This window comes from Delphinus delphis, chromosome 14, assembly GCF_949987515.2.
Source record: "Delphinus delphis chromosome 14, mDelDel1.2, whole genome shotgun sequence".
In the NCBI taxonomy this organism is placed as follows: Eukaryota; Metazoa; Chordata; class Mammalia; order Artiodactyla; family Delphinidae; genus Delphinus; species Delphinus delphis.
This window is the reverse complement of record NC_082696.1, coordinates 7,400,530-7,425,645: the sequence shown is the minus strand read 5'-3', so window position 1 is coordinate 7,425,645 and position 25,116 is coordinate 7,400,530. Positions and strand designations below refer to the sequence as shown.

General features: G+C 39.2%; 1 protein-coding gene across 3 annotated transcripts in view; it reads left to right on the top strand.

The window, feature by feature from the left end:
• Positions 1 to 25,116, top strand: part of MAP3K4 (mitogen-activated protein kinase kinase kinase 4) — a 110,496-nt gene that overhangs the window by 12,681 nt on the left and 72,699 nt on the right. For 2 of the 3 annotated variants that reach the window (XM_060029666.1, XM_060029665.1), the window contains exon 2: positions 20,282 to 20,472. In XM_060029666.1, the coding sequence (XP_059885649.1) occupies positions 20,282 to 20,472 (191 nt within the window). Of the gene's footprint in view, positions 1 to 20,281; positions 20,473 to 20,752; positions 20,822 to 25,116 lie in introns of all 3 variants that reach the window. The other variant, XM_060029667.1, reaches the window with a different exon arrangement.

Sequence of the window (25,116 nt, the reverse complement as noted above, 5' to 3'; positions counted from 1 at the left end):
TGGGACCTGGTAGGTTCCCTCAGGTTTTTTTATTTTAAATTTTTGTGTAATATTTGCTGTTGTATAATGTAACACAGACATTTGTATAATATATATATGAAATGCGTAGCATGATAAATTATCTAGAAGTGAACCTGCTCTTGTAAAGATCACCTGTGTGAAGGAAGCAGCACCCTGGAGACCCCTTCTGCCCCCGCACGGCCACTACCCTCCTCTCCTCATTGCCCCGACACTTAGTGATATTTCACATCTTTCATGCAACATGATGTTCATGAGATTCACCTATGTTGTTTTGGGTGATAGTGGTTCTTTTATTTTTGTTACTATAAAGTACTTCATTGTGTAAACGTATCCCAGGGTGTTTTTATTCACTCAGGGTTTTGGGGGGGTTGTTTTTTACCATTGTAATCATTTTTAAGTGTTCAGCTTAGTAGTGTTTAAGTATATTCGTTCACACTGTGGCAGATCTCCAGAACTCTTCATCTTGCAAAACGGAGACTCTGTGTCCAGTAAATAACAACTCCCCTCTCCTCTCCCCTACCCCCTGGTCCAGGGAGCTTTCTGGGTTGGAGATCTCCCTACCCTCAGATTTAGCTAGAAATAGGGAGGCCATGAATTTCACTTAAAGTCTGTTTGTGAGCGGACCTTTCAATACATCCCTAAACAAATTTGCCGCTCAAAGGTAGCTAAATTTGAAACTCCTTTAAGCTTAAGGTCCAGGCCAAATAGACGTCATCCACACTGAACATCTCTCCCGTTCCTGAACATGGCATCTTTTTTCTCAACTTCTTGCCTTTGAGTAGATTGGTTCCTGTGTATCAACTACCCTTTCCTCACTTTTCTACTGCAGTCATTTCAAATGGCACTTGTCTTCTGAATCCTCTCACAGTCGCCTAGGCAGGTAGATAATACTTGTATTATGTGTAAGTGTAACGTAAAACATGCCCTGTCTTCAGGGGATTTATAATTTAGTTAAGGAGAAGAGATAAGGTAAATAGAAGCTTTATAATTCATGGTCTGGTGCAGAAATGGTAAATTTACATCTATCATGTACCTGTGTACCATCATTCAAATAGTATAACATGTTTTATATAATGATTACAATGAACTTGTAAAATAGATGTGCATTTTTCAGGTGGAGAAAGTGAGTCTTTAAGAGATGTATTAGTTCAGGGGACTTCGCTGGTGATCCAGTGGTTGGGACTCCTGGCTTTCACTGCAGGGGGCGCAGTTTCAATCCCTGGTCTGGAAAGTAGGATCCTGTGTGCTGTGCAGTGCGGCCAAAAACATAAATAAAGGGGAGAGAGATAGAGAGAGAGAGAGAGATAGATATATAGAGAGATAGAGAGAGACAGAGAGAGAGAGAGAGAGAGAGAGAGAGGGAGAGAGAGAGAGAGAGAGAGAGATGGATGTATTAGTTTAGAATACCTGGAGTCAGGACACATTCATCCTTGTTATGCTTCAGAGTCTGTGGTCCTGTATTTTATATGCTGTCTCCTTAGGCATAAATGTGAAAGGATGTGGTGAATGATTTAAATAATAGTTTATTATAGCAGTAAAAGATATCAAAAGAATGATTAATTGCCAAGTAAATTATACAGGGGTGAGAAGAGGTCCCTCTAGACTGAGGTGGGCATGATATATTATCTGAACATATTGTGAGCGTTTGCCATGTTAGTAAAAATATTAAAACATCATTTAAAAATAGCTCTATAATTTCAGTTTATGGTCATGCTCTAAACCATTTACGTATTACCAGTTTCTTGCTGTCCTGGGTAGCACTGCCGTGAACGTGCTGATCCACAGCTCTTAATGCTCTTCTGGCTGCTCTCGTAAAGTCATTTCCTGAATGTAGAATTTGAAAGGAGTTTGAACACATTTCAGAGTTTTAATATCTACTGTTAAACATTTTCTTCTGAAAAGATTATATGAATGTATAGGCCACAAATAGTGCTTACCTTACTAGATTTCTAGCTTTGAGTATTATTATAAAAAGTCTTTGCTAATTTAATAGCCCGGAAAGGGTTATCTTGTTTTAATTTGAGTGTCTGGTTACTAAATAGGTGGAACTATTTTCATGTTTTATTGCTACTTAAATTTATTTTGTGAATTATCTTTTTATATTCTTTGCTTATTTTGCTGTTTGTATCTTAGGGTTTTTCTTGCCAGTTTTTTTTTTTTTTTTTTTTTTTTTTTTTTTGCGGTACACGGGCCTCTCACTGCTGTGGCCTCTCCTGTTGCGGAGCACAGGCTCCGGACGGGCAGGCTCAGCGGCCATGGCTCACACTGGCCCAACCGCTCCGCGGCATGTGGGATCTTCCCGGACCGGGGCACGAACCTGTGTCCCCTGCATCGGCAGGCGGACTCTCAACCACTGCGCCACCAGGGAAGCCCTCTTGCCAGTTTTAATGAGTCTTTTTTTTTTTTTAACATATTTATTGGAGTATAATTGCTTTACAATAATGACTCTTTTATAAATTAAGGACATTTTTTTTTCCAGGTTAACTTTTAATATGTTTAGTTATTATTTTTTTATATATTGAAGTTTTAAATGTTCACATAGTTAAATATTTTCTTTTAAATTTTCTTCCATTTCTTTAAAGCTAGGAAGTCCAACACATGTAATTAAGGGAAAATCATTTCAGACCCATTTTTTTCTGGAAAAATACCATAAGTACCATTTTCTATATTTTATGGAAAAATACCATAGCTTACGTAAACTGTAAGCCATAAAAGAGCTTATAATGTAGGTTGTATGTATTTTTATATCACTGTAAATCTTGTTCTAATAGCTATGTACATGGTAGATACTGCATAAGTATCTGTTAATGGAATGAATGAGTTAATTCAATGAATTATCACTGACAAGACTTTAATAATTTTACTGGTTCTTGGCACCTCTTCCTTTGTATTCCCTTTCTGTTCTCATTTTCTGAGAATTTGTGAACTAATAAAAGACAAAGGAGTGTCTTTTCTTAAGGTTCCGTATGCAAGATTTCTATTCGTTTTTGCATCGCTGGATACTACATCTTACATACCTGGTAAGAGCGCTCCTCTTAGAATCGCTCTCTGAATGAGAGTTGATGTAGAACCTGTCATAAGATCCCTAATTCCCCTTGTTTTAGTAGAAATAGGATTGCCTTCTGTTCAAATCCTGCTCATTTGCTAGTGCTTTTTCAAATTATTTTGTTAGAATTTGAATAATAGGTGATTAAAGTAAGGTAATTTGGTTATGTAGAGATCTGTACCATACAGTTTCCCAAGTGTTTTGCTGTTCAGAATTTCTTCAGGACATGAACAAGTGAGATAGCCCCTTTTTTTTTGGTGCTAAAAGCTTGTACTGACCTTAAAGTATATATATTTGAATTCTTAAACATTCCATTTCTAGGCTATCAGAAAGTATTCTGACTGAAACTGGGTTTTACATGGAGAGTAAGAGAACTATAGGAGTAGGTATCTTGCCTTTACGTATTTATTTTGTTTTAAATAGCTTTCTGCCAATCAAGAGGTCCTTGGTTCATATCCGAGGTGTCCCCACGAAAAAAAAAAAGGGAAGGGGAAAAAAAATAAAATAAATTTATTGAGTTGTAATTCACATGGCATACGGTTCGCGCATTTAAAGTGTCCAGATCGGTTGTTTTAGTGTGCTCGAAGGTACGTGCAAACATCACCTGGTCAATTTTCGAGTGTTTTAATTACCTCAGAAAGAAACCTGGTACCCTTTAGCTACTGCTGCCTCCCAACCCCCATCCCTCCCAGTCCTAAGCAACCATTAGTCTACTTTCTGTGTCGGTATATTTGCCTGTTCTGAACATGTTTTATAAATTGAATCATATAATATATGGTCTTTTATGACAGCTTTTATTTAGCCTAATGTTTGCAAGTTTCACCCATGTTGTACCATGTATGAGTCCTTCATTCCTTTGTTTGGCTGAATAATGTTTCACTAAATGCATATGCTACATTTTGCTTATCCGTTCTTCACTCGATAGACATTGGGTTGTTTCCACCTTTTGGCTAGTATGAGTGATGCCGCTATAAACATTCAAGTGTTTATACAGTTGTTTGTGTGGACATATGTTTTCATTTTTCTTGCATATATATACCTAGGAGTCTAATTGCTGGGTCATACGTTTTTCAAACTGGCTGCACCACTTGACATTCCCACCAGCAGTGTATGAGAGTTCTGATGTCTTCACATCCTTGCCCATGCTTGTTATTATCTGACTTTAAACTATTTATTTATTTATTTTTGGCCGCACTGCAGAGCACGTGAAATCTTAGTTCCCTGGCCAGGGATTGAGCCCGTGCCCCCTACATTGGAAGTGCGGAGTCTTAACCACTGGACTGCCAGGGAAGTCCCTTTCTGACTTTTTGATTATAACCACCCTAATGGATGAAAAGTACTATCTCATGGTTTTGATTTGTATTTTCCTAGTGATGGTGAGCATCTTTTCAGGTGCTTGTTGGCCATTTGTATATCTTCGGAGAAGTGTGTATTCAGATCCTTTCCCCATTTTTAATTGGTTTATTTGTCTTTTTATTATTGAATTATGTTCAGGTATATTTAAAGGAGAGCATGAACATTGGAGAAAAATAAAAGATATTAAAAAAAACCCAAATGGAATGTCTGAAGATGAAAAATACAGTATCTGAAATGACAAATACACTGGTTGGGATTATCAACAGAGTAGGCACTGTAGAAAAAATTTTGAACTTGTGGACATAGCAATAGAAACTATGCAAAATGTAGTACAGAGAGTACACCGACTAGAAAAAAATGTATAGAACATCAGCGACGTATGGGATAATATCAGGCCCTCTGCACATCTGTAATGGAGTTCCTGAAAGAGGAAAGCGAGGGGGGGAAACTGAAAAACATATTTTAAGAAATATGGCTGTAAATGTTTCACATTTGATGAACAAACACTATAAACCCATAGATTCAAACAGTTCAATTAGCCTCAAGAAAGATAAACCCAAAATTATCACTGGAAAATCACTGCTTAAATCTCTTTTTCTTCCATGGTTTCTACCCTTGTATGTCAGTTTTATAAATAACTTTATTCTTTTTTTGTTAAAATAAATTTATTTTATTTCTTTATTTTTGGCTGCATTGGGTCTTTGTTGCTGTGCGCAGGCTTTCTCTAGTTGTGGCGAGTGGGGGCTACCCTTTGTTGCGGTGCATGGGCTTCTCATTGCCGTGGCTTCTCGTTGTGGAGCATGGGCTCTAGGTGCATGGGCTTCAGTAGTTGTGGATCGCAGCCTTCAGTAGTTGTGGATCGCAGCCTCCAGTAGTTGTGGCTCACGGGCTCTGGAGTGCAGGCTCAGTAGTTGTGGTGCATGGGCTTCGTTGCTCTGTGGCATCTTCCCAGACCAGGGCTCGAACCCGTATCCCCTGCATTGGCAGGTGGATTCTTAACTGCTGTGCCACAAAGGAAGCCCCAGTAACTTTATTCTTGTAATTGTTTTCTTCTGCGTTCACGTCTCTAGTAATGTATTATATGAAACATTCTCCTTTTATCTCATTCACCAAACCATTGTGTTCCATGTTTGCTTAAATTTTTTTTCCAAGAGGCTTTGCCTTTATTGTATTCAGTTGTAGCCTTGCTTATGAACCATTTAAGGATTTTTCTAATTATTCCTAAATTAATTGGGCTGTTAAATTAAATGTTAATTTATTTTAATTAACCACTTTTACAAGAAGCATGGAGGACGGTGTCATTCCAAACGTAAAACAACAGAGTGTCACAAAAGATTGAAAATTGCTGTCTTATTTGGTGCACTTGACATTGATGTGATTTAGAAGTCAGCTTTGGGCAAAGCCAGTGTATGTGGTCTGGAGGGCGGTTGTTATTCTTGCCTAGTGCGGGTGGAAGCAACCTTGTAGCTTGAGTATTGATTTGAATTACTTATTCATCTGATACCTTTATCCTTTGAATGTCTGTTTAGTATATGTCAGGATGAGATATTTTGAAAGGAGAACCCTGCTAACTGTGTGGTAAATATTGTCTAGGTCCATGCTTCTATACCCTTTGTGGGTCATAGACTACATTTGAGAATCTGATAAAGCTATGGACTCTTGACTCCAAAAATGGATGTGATTAAAATTTACATTCAGTTTCAAAGGACTCATAGTCTCTGTGATGGAGATATAAAGTAATATAGTTTTGATACTTTATTTTTTACATTCCCTGTATTTTGTACATGTTGCATTTAATTATATACTGTGAGATACTTCTTTTCGGAAACTGTGAGTGGTATTTATATACTCACGGGCCTTCAGGCCCGACATTTCCAGTTAATTTCACATTAGCCTTATGTATTCAACCGCAGTTACCAATTATGTTCTTAGTGAAGAAAACTATAAAATTAAAAATAGGAGCTTCTTTCTAAAATTTTTTTAGGTACATTATAATTATTTCCCCCAGTTTATATAGTTTTTAGTTAGAAGAAAGTTATGTTTTTCATGAGACAAACTTTTCTTTTTTGTGTGTGTGGTACGCGGGCCTCTCTCACTGTTGTGGCCTCTCCCACTGCGGAGCACAGGCTCCGGACACACAGGCTCAGCGGCCATGGCTCACGGGCCCAGCCGCTCCGCGGCACGTGGGATCTTCCCGGACCGGGGCACGAACCCGTGTCCCCTGCGTTCGCAGGCGGACCCTCAACCACTGTGCCACCAGGGAAGCCCATGAGACAAACTTTTTGTCTGTGTCTTTAATTACATCTTTGATGTTGAATAGTGTTTTATTTCTTAGATGTTAACTTGCCATTTTTAAGGATTTCATAACTCCTCTCAAGTGAACAATTCTTTTTTTCCTCCTCTGTTGGCTCCTGGCAGGTGAATTGGTCTTGCTTGTTGGCCTAGTGTAGACAGAATAGTTGTTTAGATTGACTTTAAGATTGAATAGTTGAGAGGCCTTGTGTTATATCTTTATGCCTGTCTGCTAGTGTAAGGTGATGTGGGAAATACTTTGACGAGAAAGGTCAGTTCACTCATGCCCTTCCCCTACTTAATGCTCTTTGTGGCTGCACCTTTCTTCTAGGATGAATCTGCTTTAGCGTAATCTGATGACTGCCTGCCCCTTTGGGCGCTCTTGTTTGCTCTGCCCTCTACTCTAGGCCATCATGGCCTTTATGTTTCTCAAATGAGCTGTGGGCTCTTCTGTCTCAGCCACCCCCCCTCCCCCCTTCTGGTCAGTGCCTTCAGAGCTTCTGAGTTTCCGTTTAAGTGTTCCTTCTTTGGAGCTGTATTCTTTATTATCACCCTGTGGGTTCTTCAGGCTAGATCCTGTCTGCTGGTATGCTTTGTAATCTTCCTTCACAGCATAATGAAGAACTGCACTTTAAAGACTTTTGTGTGTGTACTTATATGCTAAATACCTCGTTCTTTCTATAGGTTGAAAACTTTAAGAGGGAAGGAATGGTGATTCTCTTGTTCACTATTGTATGTTTCCTCAGCTCCTAGCACAGCGCGTGTCCAGTAGGGCCGATGGTGAATGAAGTGAAGGTCTAATGGTGTAGTTGACACACATGCACACATAGTGCAGTATGAAACAGTTAATATGTGTTTTCAACTGTAAATAAATAAATCATTGGACTAGAGACCCAAGAAACAAAAAACTGAAAGGGAATGAAATAACATACATTTAAAAATTTTATATCGTTTTCTATCTCTTACACAAAATCCATTCTCAAACAAAGTTAATTGTTGTTAATTCCAAATAACTGGCCTCTAATTTAAAAGGCCTGTTTTTCTTTCCCTGTAGTGGGTAGTTTCACACTTTTTTAGTCTTAAACACACACAGATTTACATGAAACGGAAACAGCAGCCTGGTCTGATGAGTCCTCTGTTAGAGGAATAGTACTTTGGTGTTCCAGGGAAGACAGGGTGTGGTTCCTATACTTGTTAGGGGCTGTAGGAAGCTACCAGAGGGAGAGTGGAGTTGAGTTACACCTTTTATTTGATATGCAGACATAAGCAGGCCAAACAAAACTCTCACTTTTCCCCCTGTCATTTGTATCATAAGCACGCTGTGTCTCCCCAGGCTGGAATTTAGACTCAGCGTCTTACCTAGGCTGACAGGTGAGGAAGTATAGACCTAGAGTGGCTAAAAGACTTCACCAAAGAAGGGAGCCCCAGAGCTGGCCAGAGAACTCAGTCCCTGAACTGTCCCCAGGCTTTTTCTCCAGCCAGTAGGGACCTCCTTCCACAGGGGAGGTACTCCTCTGTGCCTGCCTTTGGGAGAAGGCAGACATCCCAGTGACCTAGGAGTGAGGGGTGGGCTGAAGTTGGGAGGGTCCCGGGCCTTGGGGTCAGACCAGGGCTCCAGTTCGGCACAGACACTTCGCAGGGAGCAGGCAAGTTACCTTTGTAACTCCTTTTCCTATTCTGCAACATAGGGATTGTGATAGTACTTGCAGTGGTGTTGGGAAGACCAAATGGCATAGCATTTGTAGATTGCCTAATTGAGCGATAGGTATTTGATAATGAGACTACATGGTAATTCTCATAATCAACGAGGACGAGCCTTCTGGGCAAAGTATCCTTTCCTAAAACGGTGCCATAGTCCTTAATCCATAGGGAGTAAATGAGATCATGTAGGATGTTTAGCACAGTGTCTGGCAGATGGTTGGTTCCGGTATGTAAGGTAGTAGTTACACTGTTACAATGAAAATTGTTCATTACTGTGTGACAAATTATATAGCTGATGAAAAGCATAAATAGAAATCTGATGCATATCCCAGTTTAGGAAGTCACTGTTTTAAATGGCATTTCCTCACCTACCATTTAAAAATTGTTTTACAACCGCAATCTTGGTTATACTGATAAAGAATGGCTTAATTTTATAATTAATGTTACATTTTTCATTTAGTCCTGGCTCTTAGTCTTTTATACCTGTATAGTAACCCAAATTTCTTCAGCATTGTCATGGAACTCTTCCATATAATGTCATTATATTAATTAATTTTTAAATAAATTTTGAATTTTAGAGTAGTTTAGATTTAGCGACAGTTGGAGATAGTACAGAGAATTTCCATATATCCTGTGTCCAGTTTCTTCTGTTGTTAAATCTTACATTACAGTGTATATTTGTTACAACTAACGATACAATATTGGCACATTATTATTTACTTAAACTCTGTACTTTATTCCAGTTTCATTCATTTTTCCTAATGTTCTTTTCTTCTTCCCAGATCCCATCCAGGACACCACATTATATTTAGTCATCATGTCTCCTTATCCGTGTCCTGGCTGTTACAGTTTCTCAGACCCTCTTTGTTTTTGATGACTTGAACAGTTTAAGGGGTGCCAGTCGGGTATTTTCTACACTGTTCCTCAGTTTGGGTTTGTCTGCTGTTTTTATCATGGTTTGGCTGTAGTTATGGGTTTTGGGAAGATGACCATAGAGGTGAAGTGCCCTTCTCATCAGATCAGGAGCTCATGCTCTCAACGTGACTTGTCACTGATGATGTTAACTTTGATCACTTGGCTGCGTAAATTGTTTGGGTTTTTTCTGTCCAGATTTGTCTCTTCTCCTGGTTATTTATGTAGTAATTGTTTATATCCATATGAACTCATGGATTCATGATTAGAATCCAGTGCTCTGTCATTTATTTTCTTGCTCAGATTGTTCCAGCTTCGGCCAGTGGGAGCTCTTTCGGTTGCTCCTGTGTCCTTTTAACATGATCCCATTGCTTTTTTGTTTTTTGAACACTTCCTCACTTGGTGCACTTACAAGATACTTCAAGCTCACATTACATCTTCCTTGCCCCCATCCTGGAATCAGCCATCTCTCCAAGAAGTCCTTGTTCTTTTGTTGATGCGTGGTATTGGAAACCAAGATCTGGTCTCCAGATAAATGAGCTCTTTCTGTGCTAGTGTCAAAGCAGAGGTGAGAGATTTAATGTCCAAATTGTCCTAATTGCTTTTCCCACTTTTCTTTCCATTTTTCTTCACTGAAAACCCTGGGAGAGTATCTCATACGCTTGTATTTTTCCTCGATTTATCCCCTCAACAGTTGGAGTTCATCTTTTGAAAGTTTATGTGTGTCATAGAGCATATTTATATTTATAGTAACTTTTTAAAATTTAAATTAGAAAAAAGATAAGGCGATGCAGACAACTCATCTGTTTCCTACAGAAAGTGGCTCTTCAGTTACTTGATTTCTGAGAATTACATGGGAAGTAACGACATAAAATACTTTTTTCAGATATAAATTCAAATTACAATAAGGGGATTTTTTAAATGTTCTCACTTGTAAGCAAGAAAGTAGAGGGAGATCATAATTCTTTTTTGCTATGTTTAAAGTTTTAAACATTTGTCTTGTGTCTCTTTAAACTCTTTAAATGTTTTGGGTGCACTTGGCATAGGGATAAGCCTCTTTGTTTGTTTTTCCTCCCAGCTTTGACGCAGGTTTTCATCTTTCAGATGTCCCTGCCTTAGTCCCAGAGTTCTCTTTACTTAAGCCTATAAAAACCTTTGAATGAATCATCATTTTATGTTGCTTTTCTTTAAATGTTTTTTTCTTTGGCATTTCATTGTAAATTGCATCCACAGTGAGACTGAAGTGGTGCTTATTTTCACTTCCTGTATTGAAAGAAGTGCTCCCTGCATCCACTCCTGTACAACCAGGTGCACCTAAGAAGAGTTTTTATTCCCTTTTGATTGTCTCCTTGCTAATCTGTACACATACAATCTAGTATTGATTTGCAAAGCTTTGGATAAAGATATATCAATAGATATACTCACATTTTGGGGGTCATTAGAACTGGCAAAAATAAGAACGCACACTTGAAAGTGTCTTTTTCTTTGTCCCCTTGTTTTTGGGTCTTTGTTGCTGCGCGCGGGCTTTCTCTAGTTGCGGCAAGCGGGGGCTACTCTTCGTTGTGGTACGTGGGCTTCTCATTGCGGTGGCTTCTCTTACTGAGGAGCACGGGCTCTAGGCCTGCGGGCTCAGTAGTGGTGGCTCGCGGGCTCTAGAGCGCAGGCTCAGTAGTTGTGGCGCACGGGCTTAGTTGCTCCGTGGCATGCGGGATCTTCCCGGACCAGGGCTCGAACCCTTGTCCCCTGCGTTGGCAGGCGGATTCTTAACCACTGTGCCACCAGGGAAGCCCTGTCCCCTTGTTTTTAAGTACTCAACTGTTGGCAGTAAAATTGCAGAAATAATAGAAATAATCACACTTGTCTTTTATCTATAGCATGACTCATATGTTTTCGAATACCTAAAACTTTTCTCTCTTTTTTTTGTTCTAGTTCTTTTTGGATATCTTCTGGTTAACCAGAAGTGAAGAATAATAATGTGAAGTCTTTAAAGCATTTTGTAATATTTGTTTATATGATTTTATTTTCTGAAAGCCTTCATCTGAAAATATTTTAAAAATAGCTTGTAATTATTTTTGTTTCTAATGATGAGTAAAGTTTATCCATGTGGGATAATTTTTCTTCATATATATATATATATGTTTTCTATCTTTGTGTTCTATTTTGTTTGACCTACATCAGGACTGCTAAAGTATACCTTGTAAAAATCTTTGTGTGAAATAAAAGACTTCTAGAAGATCTAAGCCAGGCAGGCCTTATACACTCATCTATGTAACCCTTTCCAAGACCTAACCCTATCCATTTCTTCTATAAGACATATTGACTGACGCTCACAGCATCATGAATGCCTATGACTAATAGGCTGTCTCTAGAATGCCTGTGATTTTCCGTTCCCATCAATTGAACTATATGCTTATCAGGAGTTCCTGGTTTGTTCCTAAATCTTTTTAGGTCTATTGTACGCTTTAATTGTAATTGCAGAATTTAGTAAACTATTATGCAAATATATGAGATGTGAATGCAAAAGAGAATTGTAGTTTCTGTATAAACTAATTTGGAATGCTTTGGAAAGTCTCCAAAAGATAGGTCGTGAAAAGAAACTTACCATCAAATTAGGGATAGGAGAGAACTGTTGAAGTTTAGGTAATCCAGAAAAATTACCCTCTGAAAATCTTTAAATTCTTGTTCCATTTTAAAGAACTAGAGAGTGGGGATGGCAGATGCAGTGCTTTGGTTGTGGTATATGTGACAAAGTTGACTCGTGACTTTTCTCAGGGACTCACACCAAAAGACAAAGCTGTAGCCTCATCAAAGTCGTGGCAGATTTAAACCCATTCATGGGCTTAAAGTAAAAATAAAATGTTTAACTTTTTATGTTTGTCAGTTATCTATTTTAATTTAACAAACCATACCAAAGCTTAATGGCTTAAAGTAAAAACCATTTATTATCTGTTACGGTATTGAGTGGTTCTTCTGCGCTTCGTGGTGTTGGCTTGGGCTCAGGGACAGCTGGAAGGTCCAAAATAGCCTCACTCACACACTAGCAAGTTGGCACTGACTGTCAGCTGGGATGGGAGCTTAGCAAGACTTTGACCTATCTGGTTTCTCCTTCATGCAGCCTCTCCACCTGGCTAGTTAGGCTTTGAAGACCATGGCAGTCTCAGGGTAGTTGAATTTCTTACATGGTGGCTAGCATGCCCTGGAGTACAAAGGTGGCCTTCTTAAGGCTTAGGCCCAGAACTGACCCAGAGTCACTTTTGCTACATTGCATTGGTTAAAGCAGGTCACAGGGTCAACCTGCATTCAAGAGGAGATGATTATACAAGGATGTGAATGCTGGGAGGCCAGCAAAGTAACAGCCAACACAGATGTTTCAGATTTTTTATTTGCATGTCTCATTTTTGATGCTTTTAATATGTATTTCAATAAATGAAAGTGTTAGTAAGCAAACAATAATTTGATTAAAACTTGTATTCTTACTGTTAAATGTGGGAACGAAGGGATTTCAGCCCGTGTCATTCTGATTCCAAAACCATTATTCCTTATACCATACTCCATTGCTCTTGTTTTGGTCAGTAAATAGTCATGTTCGCACCTAGGGTTACAGTGTCAGTTAAACAATATTATTGTCAGAAGTCTATCTTTAGTTCTTGTAGCCTTTAAAAATTTACATTCTTCAAATTATTAAATGTGATTTTATTAAAATACAATTTAGATAATAATTATGTCTGAAGTATCAGAGATAAAATTGTTAACCTTACAAATCCGTTTATTCAGCAGACAGTTATTGGGCATGTCATCTGTACCAGGCACTGTTCTAGACACTGGAGGAACAGTGGTAAAAAAGACAGATGAGGTCCCTGCCTTCATGGAGCTTCAGGTCTAGTTGGGGGGATAGTCTCTTGTTCATTTCCATAGACAATCTTGTTTTAAAATATCTACTTTCGTTTAAGAAAAAGAATTTTAGTTAAAGAAAAAAGTTTGAGTGTCTATACTGAAAAATAATGAAGGCATGCTAGGTTTGTAAAGACCCTACACTCTGAATCAATGCAAAAGTTACATAGTGAATGTTGGATGAACTTGAGATTTGATAACGGCTTACCTGGAGGTAGGCTGATAAATGTTCAACTGCCAGCCGATAGTAAAGATCAGCTAAGTATTGGCTTTTACAGTACACACCGACCTGTGCCACCTCAAACTTAGCTTAGCTCCTTTTAATTTATACTGAAGCCAAGCAAGCTATTGTGTATAAGTTCTTTAAAAAAGAAACTTAGAAAATCCAACCCCTCTGCCTACCCCTCCTCCCTTTCCCACAGTGGCAAATGCCTGCCTTTAATTATTACTTAATAGGGAATAGGTTAACGGGGAGGTGGAGGTGGCGGAGACAGCGCCACACGGCTGAGAACTGCGCTCATGTGGAATGAAATTTTTTTTTTTTTTCTTTGCGGTACGCGGGCCTCTCACCGCTGCGGCCTTTCCCGTTGTGGCAGAGCACAGGCTCCGGACGTGCAGGCTCAGTGGCCATGGCTCACGGGCCCAGCCGGTCCGTGGCATGTGGGATCTTCCCGGACCGGGGCACGAACCCGTGTCCCCTGCATCGGCAGGCGGACTCTCAACCACTGCGCCACCAGGGAAGCCCTGGAATGAAATATTTTATGTTTAAGGGCTTTGCTAAACAACTTTTAATGAACTATTTTGTTTGTTTGTTTTTTAGGGCTTTTGCAAAACCACCGATGTTCTCAAGCTCATCTAATCCAACTTCATCATTTTTGAGCTATTTCAGGCACCATGTGGTTTCACCTACTATGTCAGAGCAGAACTATTTAACCCCAAGTTATTTGAATTTTTGTCTTTCACATGTTTCATTTAAAAACTACACTAAACCCCCGTGGGTTGAGTTTAAGACATGCTTTTCTTAGACCGGATTCTGTGTCAAGTGAAGGGTACTTGAGCAAAGTTTTATTTTAAAAGAATGCAACATTGTTTTCTGTGACTGTCAGAAGTTTAGTACCAGAAAGACATTTCACATTTGTATGTTTTCAAACACAAGTAAGAAAAATGTTTCAGGGCAGCTGATGTAGACCTTGTACTACTTTCCCCATCCAAAATAATTGGTATCCATGGGAACATTCTGAACCAGTCAACTGACCACATTAGCTCATCTCACATGAACTGATACAGAATGAGGTTTTGGATGCTTTTGGTTAGTTAATTGAAATGATGCAAGTTCTCTTGAGCTTAGAACTAGTATTTATTTTCCTAGATTTTGTGTCTAAATGGTTTTTTTTTAAAGGAATAAACTTTAGCTTGATTTCTCTTCCTACCCCTCCCCCCATTATGTATTGTTTCTTAGCTAAAGCTTCCAAACTAAGTTGTTTTTCTCAGGCTGCTTTTTTTTTTTTAAAACAACTTTATTGGAGTATATTTGCTTTACAATGTTGTGTTAGTTTCTGCTGTATAACAAAGTGAATCAGCTATATGTATACATATATCCCCATATCCCCTCCCTCTTGCCTCTCCCTCCCACCCTCCCTATCCCACCCCTCTAGTTGGTCACTAAGCACCGAGCTGATCTCCCTGTGCTATGCAGCAGCTTCCCACTAGCTATCTGTTTTACATTTGGTAGTGTATATATGTCCATGCCACTCTCTCACTTCATCCCAGCTTACCCTTCCCCCCGCCATGTCCTCAAGTCCATTCTCCACGTCTGCATCTTTTTTCCTGTCCTGCCCCGAGGTTCTTCAGAATCTTTTTTTTTTTTTTTTTTTTTTTTTAGATTCCATATATATGTGCTAGCATACGGTATTTGTTTTTCGCTTTCTGACTTACTTCACTCTGTATGACAGTCTCTAGGTCCATCCACCTCACTACAGATAACTCAATTTCGTTTCTTTTTATGGCTGAGTAATATTCCATTGTATATATGTGCCACATCTTCTTTATCCATTCATCTGTCAGTGGACACTTAGGTTGTTTCCGTGTCCTGGCTATTGTAAATAGAGCTTCAGTGAACATTGTGGTACATGACTCTTTTTGAATTATGGTTTTCTCAGGGTATATGTCTGGTAGTGGGATTGCTGGGTCATATGGTAGTTCTATTTTTAGTTTTTTAAGGAAACTCCATACTGTTCTCCACAGTGGGTGTATCAATTTAAATTTCCACCAACAGTGCAAGAGGGTTCCCTTTTCTCTACACCCTCTCCAGCATTTATTGTTTGCAGATTTTTTGATGATGGCCATTCTGACCAGTGTGAGGTGATACCTCATTGTAGTTTTGATTTGCATTTCTCTACTAATTAGTGATATTGAGCATCCTTTCATGTGTTTGTTGGCAATCTGTATATCTTCTTTGGAGAAATGTCTATTTAGGTTTTCCACCCATTTTTGGATTGGGTTGTTTGTTTTTTTGATATGCAGCTGCATGAGCTGCTTATATATTTTGGAGATTAATCTTTTGTCAGTTGCTTCATTTGCAAATATTTTCTCCCATTCTGAGGGTTGTCTTTTCATCTTATTTATGCTTTCCTTTGCTGTGCAAAAGCTTTTAAGTTTCATTAGGTCCCATTTGTTTATTTTTGTTTTTATTTCCATTTCTCTAGGAGGTGGGTCAAAAAGGATATTGCTGTGATTTATGTCATGAAGTGTTCTTCCTATGTTTTCCTCTAAGAGTTTTATAGTGTCTGGCCTTACATTTCGGTCTTTAACCCATTTTGGGTTTATTTTTGTGTGTGGTGTTAAGGAACGTTCTAATTTCATTCTTTTACATGTAGCTGTCCAGTTTTCCCAGCATCACTTATTGAAGAGGCTGTCTTTTCTCTGTTGTATATTCTTGCCTCCTTTTGTCAAAAATAAGGTGACCTATGTGTGTGGGTTTACCTCTGGGCTTTCTATCCTGTTCCATTGATCTGTATTTCTGTTTTTGTGCCAGTATCATACTGTCTTGATTACTGTAGCTTTGGAGTGTAGTCTGTAGTCAGGGAGCCTGATTCCTCCAGCTCCATTTTTCTTTCTCCACATTGCTTTGGCTATTCAGGGTCTTTTGTGTTTCCATACAAATAGTGAAATTTTTTGTTCTAGTTCTGTGAAAGTTGCCATTGGTAGTTTGATAGTGATTGCAATGAATCTGTAGATTGCTTTGGGTAGTGCAGTCATTTTCACAATGTTGATTCTTCCAATCCAAGAACATGGTATATCTCTCCATCTTTTGGTATCATCTTTAATTTCTTTCATCAGTGTCTTATAGTTTTCTGCATACAGGTCTTTTGTCTCCCTAGGTAGGTTTATTCCTAGGTATTTTATTCTTTTTGTTGCAGTAGTAAATGGGAGTGTTTCCTTAATTTCTCTTTCAGATTTTTCATCATTAGTGTATAGGAATGCAAGAGATTTCTGTGCATTAATTTTGTATCCTGCTACTTTAGCAAATTCATTGATTAGCTCTAGTAGTTTTCTGGTAGCATCTTTAGGATTCTCTAGGTATAGTATCATGTCATCTGCAAACAGTGACAGTTTTACTTCTTCTTTTCCGATTTGGATTCCTTTTATTTCTTTTTCTTCTCTGATTGCTGTGGCTAAAACTTCCAAAACTATTTTGTATAATAGTGGTGAGAGCGGGCAATCTTGTCTTTTTCCTGATCTTAGTGGAAATGGTTTCAGTTTTTCACCATTGAGAATGATGTTGGCTGTGGGTTTGTCATATATAGCCTTTATTATGTTGAGGTAAGTTCCCTCTATGCCTACTTTCTGGAGGGTTTTTAACCATAAATGGGTGTTGAATTTTGTCAAAAGCTTTTTCTGTATCTATTAAGTTGATCATATGGTTTTTATTCTTCAATTTGTTAATATGGTTTATCACATTGGTTGATTTGTGTATACTGAAGAATCCTTGCATTCCTGGGATACACCCCACTTGATCATGGTGTATGATCCTTTTAATGTGCTGTTGGATTCTGTTTGGTAGTATTTTGTTGAGGATTTTTGCATCTATGTTCATCAGTGATATTGGCCTGTAGTTTTCTTTTTTTGTGACATCTTTGTCTGGTTTGGGTATCAGGGTGATGGTGGCCTCATAGAATGAGTTTGGGAGTGTTCCTCCCTCTGCTATATTTTGGAAGAGTTTGAGAGGATGGGTGTGAGCTCTTCTTTAAATGTTTGATAGAATTCACCTGTGAAGCCATGTGGTCCTGGGCTTTTGTTTGTTGGAAGATTTTTTTTGAGGTACGAGGGCCTCTCACTGTTGTGGCCTCTCCCGTTGTGGAGCACAGACTCTGGATACACAGGCTCAGTGGCCATGGCTCACGGGCCCAGCCGCTCTGTGGCATGTGGGATCTTCCCGGACCGGGGCATGAACCCGTGTCCCCTGCACCGGCAGGGGGACTCTCAACCACTGTGCCACCAGGGAAGCCCTGTTGGAAGATTTTTAATCAGAGTTTCAATTTCATTGCTTGTGATTGGTCTGTTTATATTTTCTATTTCTTCCCAGTTCACTCTTGGAAGGTTGTGCTTTTATAAGAATTTGTCCATTTCTTCCAGGTTGTCCATTTTATTGGTATATAGCTGCTTGTAGTCATCTCTCATGAGCATTTGTATTTCTTCAGTGTCAGTTGTTACTTCTCCTTTTTCATTTCTAATTCTATTGACTTGAGTCTTCTCCCTCTTGATGAGTCTGGCTAAAGGTTTATCAATTTTGTTTATCTTCTCAAAGAACCAGCTTTTAGTTTTATTGATCTTTGCTATCCTTTCCTTCATTTCTTTTTCATTTATTTCTGATCTGATCTTTGTGATTTCTTTCCTTCTGCTAACTTTGGGTTTTTTTTGCTCTTCTTTCTCTAATTGCTTTAGGTATAAGGTTAGGTTGTTTATTTGCATTGTTTCCTGTTTCTTGAGGTAGGATTGTATTGCTGTAAACTTCCCTCTTAGAACTGCTTTTACTGTATCCCATAGGTTTTGGGTCGTTGTGTTTTCATTGTCATTTTTTTCTGGGTATTTTTTGATTTCCTCTTTGATTTCTTCAGCTATCTCTTGGTTATTTAGTAGTGTATTGTTTAGCTTCCATGTGTTTGTATTTTTTTTTTTTTTTTTTTTGGGTTGCCCCGGGTCTTAGTTGAGGCATGTGGGATCTAGTTCCTGGACCAGGGATTGAACCCGGGCCCCCTGCATTGGGAGCGCAGAGTCTTAGCCACTGGACCACCAGGGAAGTCCGTGTTCGTATTTTTTACAGATTTATTCCTATAATTGATATCTAGTCTCATAGTGTTGTGGTCCAAAAAGATACTTGATACGATTTTAGTTTTCTTAAATTTACCAGGGCTTGATTTGTGACCCAAGATATGATCTGTCCTGGAGAATGTTCCATGAGCACTTGAGAAGAAAGTGTATTCTGTTGTTTTTGGGTGGAAAGTCCTAAAAATATCAGTTAAGTCCATCTTGTTTAATGTATCATTTAAAGCTTGTGTTTCCTTATTTATTTTCATTTTGGATGATCTGTCCATTGGAGAAAGTGGGGTGTTAAAGTCCTCTGCTACGATTGTGTCGATTTCCCCTTTAATGGCTGTTAGCATTTGCCTTATGTATTGAGGTGCTCCTATGTTGGGTGCATAAATATTTACGATTGTTATATCTTCTTCTTGGATTGATCATTATGTGGCGTCCTTCTTTGTCTCTTGTAACAGTCTTTATTTTAAAGTCTATTTTGTGTGATATGAGAATTGCTACTCCAGCTTTCTTTTGATTTCCATTTGCATGGAATATCTTTTTCCATCTCCTCACTTTCTGTCTGTATGTGTCTCTAGGACTGAAGTGTGTCTCTTGTAGACAGCGTATATACGGGTCTTGTTTTTTTATCCATTCAGCCAGTCTGTGTCTTTAGGTTGGAGCATTTAATCCATTTACATTTAAGGTAGTTATCAATATGTATATTCCTATTACCATTTTCTTAATTGTTTTGGGTTTCTTATTGTAGGTCTTTTCCTTCTCTTGTGTTTCCTGCCTAGCATTTGTTGTTCCTTTAGCATTTGTTGTAAAGCTGGTTTGGTGGTGCTGAATTTTCTTAGCTTTTGCTTGTCTGTAAATGTTTTAATTTCTCCGTTGAATCTGAATGAGATTCTTGCTGGGTAGAGTAATCTTGGTTGTAGGTTTTTCCCTTTCATCACTTTAAATAATGTCCTGCCACTCGCTTCTGGCTTGCAGAGTTTCTGCTGAAAGATCAGCTGTTAACCTTATGGGGATTCCCTTGCATGTTATTTGTTACTTTTCCCTTGCTGCTTTTAACATTTTTTCTTTGAATTTAATGTTTGATAGTTTGATTAATATGTGTCTTGGCGTGTTTCTCCTTGGATTTATCCTGTATGGGACTCTCTGTGCTTCCTGGACTTGATTGACTATTTCCTTTCCCATATTAGGGAAGTTTTCAACTTCCCTAACCTGAGTGCTGCCCTGAAGTGTTTATCAGAGAACACAGAAACCCTGACCTACCACATGTCATCAGTGCTCTCTGCTTTGCTGCTCAGGTCATGCTTTCTGTTCTGTGTGCTTCACAAAGCGAAAGCAGTGGGACTCTGACGTCAGGGCAAGAGTTGCCCACTCAGCAGTTAAGCTTGTCACCAACTATCACGTAAGTGATGCTTAGTTCTGTTGATTTGTATCTTCTAGTCCTTTGCTCTTTTTCCCCTGATCCTTAAGTTTTTAGTTTTAAACTTCATTTATGTTAGAAAGAATTCTCTAAACAACAGGAACTGCACATCAGTTCTCTTTATTCGTGGTGAGAGCAGGAACACGGTCGTTATGTTCTCTTCATGAGTTTCTACAAGTACAGATAGAGGAGAAAGATTACAAGGCTGAGGAAGAGACATATCCACAGAGAAGTGTTATGGAGAGTTTTTAAAAGAAATTTTAAGTCATTGAAGTTTGAATTCCCTTCATACGTTCCTGAATGTTTTCTCTGCTTGTTGTGCTCCGTAGACAAGAGTGCGCATTGGGAGATTCAGCTTGTAAGAATTCTGAGTCTGATCCTGAGGACTTTTCAGATGAAACAAATACAGAGAACCTTTACGGTCCCTCTCCCCCCAGCACGCCTCGGCAGAGGAAGCATCTGTCAACCAAACACCAGAGGAATAATGTAGGGCGGCCCACCAGTCGAGCTAATGTGAAAGGTAAGTCTTGTGCGTAAAACGATACATTTGAGGGGGCGTGGCATGGTTGGTATGTAATCTTTATGTAACATGTAACTATTGATAGATGCTTTTTCTACAATAATGTTATTCCTCTTTTTTTAAATTTGATTTTATGCTGCCTTAAAGTTTTATTTTTAAATATTTGAATTATCACCATTAGCAATATTGTTAATAAAAGAGAAAATAATTCTCCAGAGATAGAAAGGTTTGTAATTGTAATTGTTAAAGTCAGTGTGTGAGGCCTTTGCATTCCTTTTAGGACGTGGAAGAGGACAAACGTGGATGAATCAGCGTGCCTGTCCAGGATGGCTGCTGGTGTACGGGATAGGTGGCCTTCTTTTATTCTTTGAATCTCTTAGGCTGAAACTTCTAGATTCTGTCTTCCTGACATGATGTATTGGGCACTTTGGGAGAGGCAGGGCCAGGCTTTCTTCCCCAGGATTCCCCAGGCGGCCTGAGACCTGTGCTCTGCCGGTGACCATGATGCTGCCCTCATGTACAGGGCCCTCGTTCCCACTAAGCACAGGGCCTGGATGGTGTCCCACCTTATAATCACGCACAGAATCTGTGTTGTACTTTTCTTTCTGTTTGGAATCCCAAAGCCCAGATAGTGTTCTGCTCCTAGAAGCTGTTCCTGCTCCTGAGACTGTTCTCTGTTTTCATTTCTTCCTTCCTCTGAGCGCGTCACAGCTGTTCTGTTCTGAGGCAGAGGAACTGAATCATGCTGACCTGCTTCCTTGTACCTGCTTTCTGGCATGGAACCTCAGGTCACTGAAGCCTTACGGTTTTAGAATTTCTCTGTTAATTTCAGCAAACCACTTGTCCTGAAACTGATCTCATAGTTTCCTAGAATTCATCTACCTATTACTGTGCAAGATAGGGATATCATTCTTTATCTCCTCTGAGAAATTTCCCCTTATCACATGTTCTCCCTACTGAAAAGAGACTCATTTCCATTTCTCCCTTTCTTTAGCTCATTTTCTTCCTCTCTTTCCCTTTCCCACACATTTCTTCCACACATTGATCTCTCATGGTTAATGTCGGCAAGTTCATTCTGTGTCCCTATCATAGCCCTTCCTCAAGAAAGAAGAAGGGTAAGAGAAATGGACTTTATTGAACTTATTTGCTTGAGTGAAGTCTTATCGAAGGAGGAATTCCTAAGTAATAAATAGTCTTTCTTTCCCACAGGGAAGATGATTTTTTTTACTTTCTTTTAAAACTATATTTGTAGTAAGATGTTAACCTATGATCTGTATTTACCCCTGTTGGAAAGTAATAGCTTTCCATTGCAATATATTATCTTTAAAATCAATCCTTTTCCATTTTCTCAAAGAAATTTCTCAAATGCCTACAGAAGTTCCTTTTGAAGCAGCATCTACTGAACCAATATTAGTTAATACATATTTGCTTCGTGGTGGTGAAATGCGATGATGCCAGTAGGATATCTGCTTTGTCTTCACTTGTTCATACTATTTTAGAACCAGAGTTGAGAACACAGTCCCCCCATTTTATAGATTGAGAAAGTGAGGCCCAGGGTTTCAAAGCAACTTCTTAAGGCCAGAAGGCTTGAGATAGTGGCAGGACTAATTTTAGGTACTATTTTTATTTTTTGGCCATGCCACACAGCTTGTGGGATCTTACTTCCCTGACCAGAGATTGAACCTGGGCCCTCGGCAGTGAGAACGCAGAGTCCTAACCACTGGACCACCGGGAACTCCCAGGACTAATTTTAGAACTAGTTCTCCTGGTCCTCAGTTTGGACTTTTTTCCCAGTGCAAGCAGCAGGGGTTAAGCTTCTCTGAATGTGGTACTTGACATGACTGTATGTCTTTAGTAATCAGTCAGAAAACCCGTCGCTGGATACTTGTTGAGCTCTGCTGTCCTTCTGGGCTGTGTCAGAAATAGAAGGAAGAGGGAAGGTTGTTTCTTTTCCTCCTCAACTTCTTTCAGTTGTTTATTTCATAAAATTACAGAATTTTAGATCTGGAAGGGGTCTCAGAGACCACGTTAATTCCTGCCATTTTGCAGGTGAAGAAAGAGTGCTCATAAACCTTTGGATTTGTAGCTATCTATCAGCAGACCTAGGGCACCAAAGTTCCTAACAACTTATGTTTTTTCTTATTGCAAAAGATTACATGTTTGTCATAGGGAGTTTAGAAAATACTGACAAAAAGAAAGAAAAATACCCATAAACCCAATATGCAGAAATAACAGCTTTTACCATCTTTGCCTTGTGGTCTCTTTACTTGCATATATTTGTGTTGTGATATGATATCATACTATTTTATAGCTGGCTTCCTTTTTCATTTTAATGACTCATGAACTTTCTGTGCCATAGAATAACCTGTGCTGTTCATTTTAATGGCTGCTGAATCATTTGTAGCAACATCTGCCCGGTTCTCACTCACAGTTCTTGAGTGCTTTACCTAAGCACTGTGCTGAGCTCGTCAAAAGAGTTATCTTTTAAATATAGTAATAGCCCAATGAGATGTAGGTTCTATATATTATTATTCAATTTATGGTTGAGGACACGACACAGAGAGTTTCTAGGGCTTGTAGTTTTAACTGTCCCAGTCATGCATATACTAGAAAGCAGTGTGTTTGCTGTCTGGTGAACTGTTTTTGTCAACATTCTTGTTCTTGAACACCAAAAAACGATGGAAATGAAGCAACCGTGTTGGGCAGTGGGTCATGTTACTGTTTTGGGGATGGCGTGTTTGTGTTGAGCTGGTGGAACAAACAGTACTTGAGAACTCGCCGGCTGCAGCAGCAGAGCATGGTGGACCGGAGCACACACTTGGTTGCCGGATTGCCTGGATTCCCATCCTGGTTCTACCACCTTCTGTATGTGCCGCCTCCGTGTCTCATTTTCTTTATCTGTGAGGTAATCTGCCTTACGGTGTTGTGAGGGTTTTATGTTCAGTAACTACTAGTTGTCATTATTATTGTGAGCTAAAGGTTTCTTTCTCACTACTTGCCTTAAATTTCAAAGTAGAATTAAATAATTATATCATTGACTGTACCCTTATTAATTGGTGCCCCTCCTTTCAGGACACTGAGTCTTGAGTCACATAGTTACCAAGGTATGGAGTTGGGACTGCAGCCTGGGTCAGTCCTGTCTGGCTTATCCGTTTCTTGTAGCTCTTCCTAGCCCCCTTTCTTCTTCTCACTCTGTATGTTGCCATCATAGTTACTTTTTCTCTGGGTCTTTCTTTCCTCACCTCCCTCCCTTTCCTTTTGCTTTTACCTCTCTTTCCTTTCTTCTGCCTCCTCTTCGCATCCCCTTTTTCCTTCCTCCCTTCCATTCCTCCCTTATTTCTCCTTCATTCTTTCCCTTGACTCGCAACTTCAGTGACTCCATAGGCGGGTATTGCGTTAGATGATCGATAAGCCCTTGCTCGTCTCCAGCAGGAACCACAGAGATGAGCAGGCAGTCCCATCTTGTGTGGTAGAGCTGGGGTGGAGGGGAGAGAGGGGGGGCTTCTGTGGGTGCCCACAGGAGGGGATCGAGCAGACCTGGGCTTGGGAAGACTGCTGGAACAAGTGACATTTGTGCTATGGCCTGAAGGCTGAGTCAGGGAGACCAGTATTTCAAACTCATTTGTCAATCATAATAGTGTATTGGTCTCTCAGTATTTTCAAGAGATTTTTAAAATTAATTAGATCGGCCAGATTTATTTTAAAAGCTTTCCAAGGAAATATGAACTGACGCATTATTTCTTTCTCTCTGCAACAAGCAAAGGCTGCCTGAATCATACGATTCACTTTAGAACTGCAGTGAAAGTTGAGCTCATCGTTTTAGTTAACATCACCGATAATATTTTCGTTTTTCTGCTTATCTTTTGCTGTGTGACAACCACCCAAAGCTTAGTGTTATGAAAGCGTCCATTTTATTGTGCTCACGGTTCTGTGGGTAGAGTAACCGCTAACACTGTTGTCTTTAGTGATGGTAGCCATTGTCATGAGCTATTATATGGACATGATTCTTTAAATATTCTTATTATCCTAGGCTCAAAATAACCAACGACTGTTGTTATTGGCTTATTTTTTATAATTGGAAATTTAGTACCAGGCAACCTTCTGACCAACTGGTAATAAATTGACGGTTCCCGTGAGAGAACTGCTCACAGAACTCAGGAACACACTTGACTTACGTTTATCACTTAAGTTGCCTCATTAGTGTAAATTGAGGTGTGATTGACAGGGGCTCCTTATGAATAAAAAAGACACTTCTGTCAGAAAATTCCAAGGGTTTTAGGAGCTCTGTGTCAGGAACCTGGACAAAACCCAAATATATTTCTTATGTTAAAAAGCAAAATTCAACCAAGTAAATTTGAAGATTTGATTGGCTTTATTTATGAATCAGGCAGCATTACATCTAGCAACTAGAAGGGTGCTCTGAGTGGTTGTGCAAAAATGGAAGGGATTTTATAGGAAAATCCCTATGGATTTTCCTATAAAAATGGAAGGGTGGAGTAAGGGAGCTATTAGCAAAAAAAAAAAAGAAAGGATTATTTTTTGACCAGACATCTTTTTTTATGGGCGTGGGGAGGGATGACAGGGCTTTTATCATGCAGATTACCTCTTCCTCTGGGGGATTGTAGAGGGCCTACTTGTTGGGTT